This window comes from Limulus polyphemus, unplaced genomic scaffold, assembly GCF_000517525.1.
Source record: "Limulus polyphemus unplaced genomic scaffold, Limulus_polyphemus-2.1.2 Scaffold6360, whole genome shotgun sequence".
Classification (NCBI taxonomy): Eukaryota; Metazoa; Arthropoda; class Merostomata; order Xiphosura; family Limulidae; genus Limulus; species Limulus polyphemus.
In genome coordinates this window covers 32,671-39,885 of record NW_013671970.1, presented here as the reverse complement: position 1 = coordinate 39,885, position 7,215 = coordinate 32,671, and the positions used below count along the sequence as shown (strand labels likewise).

Sequence of the window (7,215 nt, the reverse complement as noted above, 5' to 3'; positions counted from 1 at the left end):
AACACAGACTGAACGATGTAACAAGCTGAGAAATGTGTAATAACACAGACTGAACGATGTAACAAGCTGAGAAATGTGTAATAACACAGACTGAACGATGTAACAAGCTGAGAAATGTGTAATAACACAGACTGAATGATGTAACAAGCTGAGAAAGGTGTAATAACACAGACTGAATGATGTAACAAGCTGAGAAATGTGTAATAACACAGACTGAATGATGTAACAAGCTGAGAAATGTGTAATAACACAGACTGAACGATGTAACAAGCTGAGAAATGTGTAATAACACAGACTGAACAATATAACAAGCTGAGAAATGTGTAATAACACAGACTGAATGATATAACAAGCTGAGAAATGTGTAATAACACAGACTGAACAATATAACAAGCTGAGAAATGTGTAATAACACTGACTGAACAATATAACAAGCTGAGAAATGTGTAATAACACTGACTGAACGACGTAACAAGATTAAGAATGGAAAATCATACATGGGTAGCATTACGAACAATTACAAAAACTTTCTATTTTGTTGTGAGTGTTATTACTGCTCTACAGTCAAACAAAAAACTTATTTCGTACCTCCATCGAATACTGAGTGTAACTGTTTTCAAAAATCATGGCTTCTTGAACGTCCTGTGAAAAGAAATGCAGCTTTTCTCAGTATTAGCAAAAAAAGATATTCTTACTCATTAAATAAACTTTTACTGGTTGGGTACAAACACATTAACATACCTGTGTTGTTCCCAATATGTCTGATGGCTGGCTTTGACTGAAATGTACAAACAAAATACCAATCGACAATTTATGGATCTATATAATTTACCTGTTAACATTTGTCCACTTCATGAACAAAACAAAAGTACTAAAATCCAACTTTACCTTTTCATTACATAATTTACTTGGTAAAGATTCTACAGTTCATCATCATATGTACAATTAACTGTAACACAACTTGATTTACGTAACTTATCTGGCTACAATTCTACAGTTCATCATCATATGTACAATTAACTGTAACACAACTTGATTTACATAACTTATCTGGTTACAATTCTACAGTTCATCATCATATGTACAGTTAACTAACACAACCTGATTTACGTAACTTATCTGGCTACAATTCTACAGTTCATCATCATACGTACAATTAACTGTAACACAACTTGATTTACATAACTTATCTGGTTACAATTCTACAGTTCATCATCATATGTACAATTAACAGTAACACACCTTGACTTATGTAACCTATCTGGCTACAATTCTACAGTTCATTATCATATGTACAGTTAACTGTAACAACTTGATTTACATAACTTATCTGGCTACAATTCTACAGTTCATTATCATATGTACAGTTAACTGTAACAACTTGATTTACGTAACTTATCTGGCTACAATTCTACAGTTCATCATCATATGTACAGTTAACTGTAACAACTTGATTTACATAACTTATCTGGCTACAATTCTACAGTTCATTATCATATGTACAAAATTGTAGCCAGATAGGTTACGTAAATCAAGTTGTGTTACAGTTAACCACAGTTCATCATCATATGTACAGTTAACTAACACAACTTGATTTACGTAACTTATCTGGCTACAATTCTACAGTTCATCATCATATGTACAGTAATTGTAACACAACTTGATTTACGTAACTTATCTAGCTACAATTCTACAGTTCATCATCATATGTACAGTTAACTGTAACAACTTGATTTACGTAACTTATCTGGCTACAATTCTACAGTTCATCATCATATGTACAGTTAACTGTAACACAACTTGATTTACGTAACTTATCTGGCTACAATTCTACAGTTCATCATCATATGTACAGTAATTGTAACACAAGTTGATTTACTTAACTTATCTGGCTACAATTCTATAGTTCATCATATGTACAGTTAACTGTAACACAACTTGATTTACGTAAGTTATCTGGCTACAATTCTACAGTTCATCATCATATGTACAGTTAACTGTAACACAACTTGATTTACATAACCTATCTGGCTACAATTCTACAGTTCATCATCATACGTACAGTTAACTGTAACACAACTTGATTTATGTAACTTATCTGGCTACAATTCTACAGTTCATCATATGTACAGTTAACTGTAACACAACTTGATTTACATAACTTATCTGGCTACAATTCCACAGTTCATCATCATATGTACAGTTAACTGTAACACAACTTGATTTACGTAACTTATCTGGCTACAATTCTACAGTTCATCATCATATGTACAGTTAACTGTAACACAACTTGATTTACGTAACTTATCTGGCTACAATTCTACAGTTCATCATCATATGTACAGTAATTGTAACAACTTGATTTAGGTAACCTATCTAGCTACAATTCTACAGTTCGTTATCAGATTAACTGTTCTGTGCCACATTCTGTTGTGTATTTATAAAATGTATATGGTAAGAATTTGGATTCTTCAGTCCATTATGATATGTACACATCCTTAGCTTCACTAAAACCCACCTGGTGGCATTTCTCCAGTTCATCCATATGTGGCTGATACTGTATAGCCCCTTGCTCGAGTTCATTGAGCTTTCCAAGCTGATCCTCCAGTGTACCTTGCATTCCCATTCCCAGTGCTGCTACAATATCCATCTGACTTTCAATCCACGGTCCCACCACATTTGCTCCTTCTGCAAATTTGCATCGTAGCCTTTCATTGGCTTTGAAAAAAAGTTAAAGATGAAAATCTGTTGTTGTTTTTTCTGACTTTCCACAACACACGGCCTTGAATATTAATATTTGCCTTTGGGACATGAGCTGTCACAATCACATCATATAACTTAACTTTTATTATTATTACCAAGTTTGTTAACATATTTTCTAAACCAAAGAATGCATTATTCATTGTGTTTACAATTCCTCAGTTAACAAACAAATTGACTTTTAACTTCTGTCTCTCAGATGTAACTAAAAACATAAGCACATATGCGTTTAGTGCATCTGGACTCTCTCAAGCTGCTTTATTAGCTTGATCTTTTTCTTTTTTTACCTCTAAGAAATACAGATCATGGAATTATTTCCCTTGCTGCGAAGCAGGTCTAATTTGACAGTTTTATTTTTGTAATGTACCTCTGACAAAATCTTATATGAAATTCAAATCTCATTTAATAATTTTAATTTTAATTATTTGTAGCAGTAAAAGTGTTTAAATTGCCACCTTGAGAAAGATTTTCTATTTCCATGTGGACAGTTCTCACCAATAAAGTCAGCAAATTCTGCCTTGCATTTATTTGATGTTACTTCAGTGGTTCTAATTATTAAGCACACAAATATGATTAAAACAGCTTGTTCTTAACCCCCCCCCCTTCTCTATATTCCAAGATTCCTGTCATCAATGGACTTTGTACACATTTACAGCTTCAGCTCGGCATGAAAATTCTCATGACCCACTGAGGTCAGCCTGTCCACGTACATAAAATATCCATACAGTTTATTTCTTGAAATATTAGTATAATTGCCCATTTTTTAAAATATATTTAGTCTTAATCAATTACACCATTATCTCGGAGAGAGAGAATCAACAACAAAAATATTTTAATTTCTCAATAGTTTGTTAAAAGTTTAAGAGACTAGTACCAACATAACCAACTAGTATTAAGAATCACTTTGACTAAACTATACATTATACCATATCCAATATTTTCATATTAATTGTTTTTTTCCTTCACAAAGTTTATTGGCATAGTAATGTCTTAAAACATTTCTCATTAATACTCCAAGATAAATTTAAATCACTTTAACCCACTTATTACTTTACTAACAGAGCTACATGTTTGGTAAAATGGATACACTGCTGACGCAACAACTCAGTTTCGAGGACTTGATCTCGCTGTGGCACAAGTTCTTTTACTTCAGACCATTTCTGTATTAAGTCCTGAAGTAAATAAAAAACATATATTTTGACAAAAAATCATGAAACTACATTCTAAGTTTATTGATTTAAACTTAAAACTTATAAGAACACCAGCTTGGTTTGAAATGTAAATATACACACAAAATATTTTGCTTAATAAATAAGATGTTTGGTCAAACTTCCAAAACTTAGAATTCTAAGCATAACTTGTGCTATAAAAACTCTTTGGAAAAAAAAAAAAAATTAAACACTTTTGTTCTGTTTTAACTTAAAATTGATTCAAATTTTTATTGGCTTGAGTTAAGGGAAATTAAGAAATCACAAGAGAGGAGTTGGTTAGCTTGTCGCTATATAACAGACAGAACAATGAAAAGGTTACTTCCTCTTGTGTAAAGTGAACCTAGGACTCCATTAGAGGAGCTAGTTAATGACAAAAAACTGAAGCAATGCATACATTACTATTAACACCATGATTTCTTTAAATTTAATTTTTATTTAAGGTATACAAACTTTAAATGATAAACTTACAGTAGCAGTTAGTGCAGTGTATGGATTATCAACACCACCGGGAACCTGGTTCTTGTTAGCTGTGTTTTCTACTTCTTTCGTCAATTCTACTAAAGCTTGGAATTCTTTGTCTGCATCCCCAAGTGTCTGCTTGAATTGTCTGTGGGCATCTAACAAGCCCTAATGGTAAAATAAAACAATACATTATGGTAATACATGTATAAAAGTATTATTCTGATAATAACAAAAAATAAGAAACTTATTACATTTTTAGAAAAGAAAAAGGAAATCCCACCTTATTAGGAATTATTCTTAATAAATAATCTTTAGAACTTATAGTGGTGCCTCATATCATACAGGACATGATGGAAAACTTTACTAATAGGCTTTTCAATTATGATACTTTGTAGAATGGACGGCAACTGCCTGTTGTAGAGACACAAGTGTATAGGACGAAAGGCTGAAGACTTTCAAAATATCATCCTCTACACTTGTGTTTCTACAACAGGTAGTTGCTGTCCATTCTATAAAGTTTCTTCATGAATACTCTGACTAAACAGTCTATCAAAGCTTTTCAATCATTTTTATTCTTTTAAATCTTCAAAGTCAATGACTGAATGTTGAATTCTCACGTTATAACTTAGTATTTTCAAATAAAAGTGTTTGTTTGAAACAAATAAAACTGAAGAGAACAAATCTTAATGGCACTAGAAACCATTCTACTGGCTGAGACTTAATGACTATACCTCTAGAAGGCACTAGAAACTATTCTACTGACTGAGACTTAATGACTATACCAGTAGAAACCATTCTACTGGCTGAGACTTAATGACTATACCAGTAGAAACCATTCTACTGGCTGAGACTTAATGACTATACCACTAGAAACTATTCTACTGACTGAGACTTAATGACTATACCACTAGAAACTATTCTACTGACTGAGACTTAATGACTATACCACTAAAAACTATTCTACTGACTGAGACCTAATGACTATACCACTAGAAGGCACTAGAAACCATTCTACTGGCTGAGACTTAATGACTATACCACTAGAAACTATTCTACTGACTGAGACTTAATGACTATACCACTAGATGGCACTAAAAACTATTCTACTGGCTGAGACTTAATGACTATACCACTAGAAGGCACTAAAAACTATTCTACTGGCTGAGACTTAATGACTATACCTCTAGAAGGCACTAGAAACCATTCTACTGGCTGAGACTTAATGACTATACCACTAGAAACTATTCTACTGACTGAGACTTAATGACTATACCACTAGATGGCACTAAAAACTATTCTACTGAATTCTATTACACTGGAATGCTGATTAGTTGGGTTTGCTTGTAGCCACCCAGTATATGGGAAGCACCTAAAGATTAACATCTATATAATTATAGTTCTAAGCAAAATATTGCATTATATACAATTAAATTAGAATACGTAATAAATGAATTTTAACACAAAGATTCACATGATTTAACACTAAACTCTTCTACTTGGTTTTTATTTCACATCAAAATGTTGTTTTCTATAGGATATATTCTCATTAATCTGGTTATAAGTTTGAACTATGTTCTCCAAGTAGCAGACAGCCAAGGTCTGTGTAAATACAGCATTCACAATCTACATAAATGTTACACCACCAGTTGGCACTAAAAACTAAAGTTTTAATTAGTAAACTAAAGTTAACGTTTACACTCGAGTGAATAAAATACACCCGATAAATGATGAAATAACAAAATGATATTAGGAGTTTCAGCACTTATAGTAAAGAACATTAACCTATTTAATTAATCTTTCATATTAATATATTTTGTACCTAATTAGAATGACTTATGTAAAAAGAAGTCAAAAGTACTAAACACTAAAAACCATTTAAAATTTATCATTTCAACCATTATATACAAAAATATGAAAAAACTACACATAACCAATACATTAAAATAGTTACTCATAGCACTGAAGTTCCTAAAAAAAATCATTAATTAAAAGAGCTAAAGTGAAATAAAAACATAATACCATGTTTCACATCAATGTTAGAAAAACTGCTTGAAGTCTTGTATCTTAACACATTATCATCATGTTAATCACCTATTCTTTGGTTAAACTAATTAATATTATTTATTTCTCTGTTAAATTAAATGCAAACTACTTGTTTTTCTGCAAATCAAAAATAACTTTAATAGAATTTAAATTATATAACAAAGTTCAAATATCTTTAGATCAATTTCTGGTTGAAGTACATAATATTGAATCAACAGTTAATCATAAACACTCTTTCACCTGGATCTCGTCCATCGTGTGAACAATGAACATATCGACCAAATCTTCTCGTGCACCATCTAACCAATTGTTGAAGGGCTGTGAAAGAAAACAAAAAGCCAGAAATTAAAGATGTAATATAATTGAATAATTATTACTAAGTTTTTTACCCTAAACTTTTAGAAACTCTATACAAAGTTCTTCATCCGGTACAGCTAAGTTCCATAAAACACAGTAAAGTTGAAGGTAAGTCACTTTTTCTTTTAGGACATGCCATGGTTAGAAACATACTTATCATATCTGGCTTGTTTTGCTTTGAAGTTTACACAAAGCTACAGGAGGGCTATCTGTCCCTAATTTAACAGTGATAGACTATAGGAAAGGAAGTTTGTCAATACCACCCACCACCAACTCTTGGGCTACTCTTTTACCAACAAATTATGGGATTGACCATCGCATTATAATAACCCCACAACTAGAATTGTGAGCATGTTTGATAATGTGGATTTGACTCACTATC

General features: G+C 31.8%; 1 protein-coding gene across 3 annotated transcripts in view; it reads right to left on the bottom strand.

The window, feature by feature from the left end:
* The window catches only part of LOC106473640 (alpha-actinin-like), a 45,973-nt gene that overhangs the window by 9,241 nt on the left and 29,517 nt on the right, over window positions 1-7,215 (bottom strand). For all 3 annotated transcript variants that reach the window (XM_022402045.1, XM_022402046.1, XM_022402047.1), the window contains exons 13-17: window positions 6,717-6,794; window positions 4,440-4,598; window positions 3,848-3,932; window positions 2,519-2,718; window positions 589-642 (exon numbers count right to left, since the gene is read on the bottom strand). In XM_022402045.1, coding sequence (XP_022257753.1) covers window positions 589-642; window positions 2,519-2,718; window positions 3,848-3,932; window positions 4,440-4,598; window positions 6,717-6,794 — 576 coding nt within the window. The remainder of the gene's footprint in view (window positions 1-588; window positions 643-2,518; window positions 2,719-3,847; window positions 3,933-4,439; window positions 4,599-6,716; window positions 6,795-7,215) is intronic.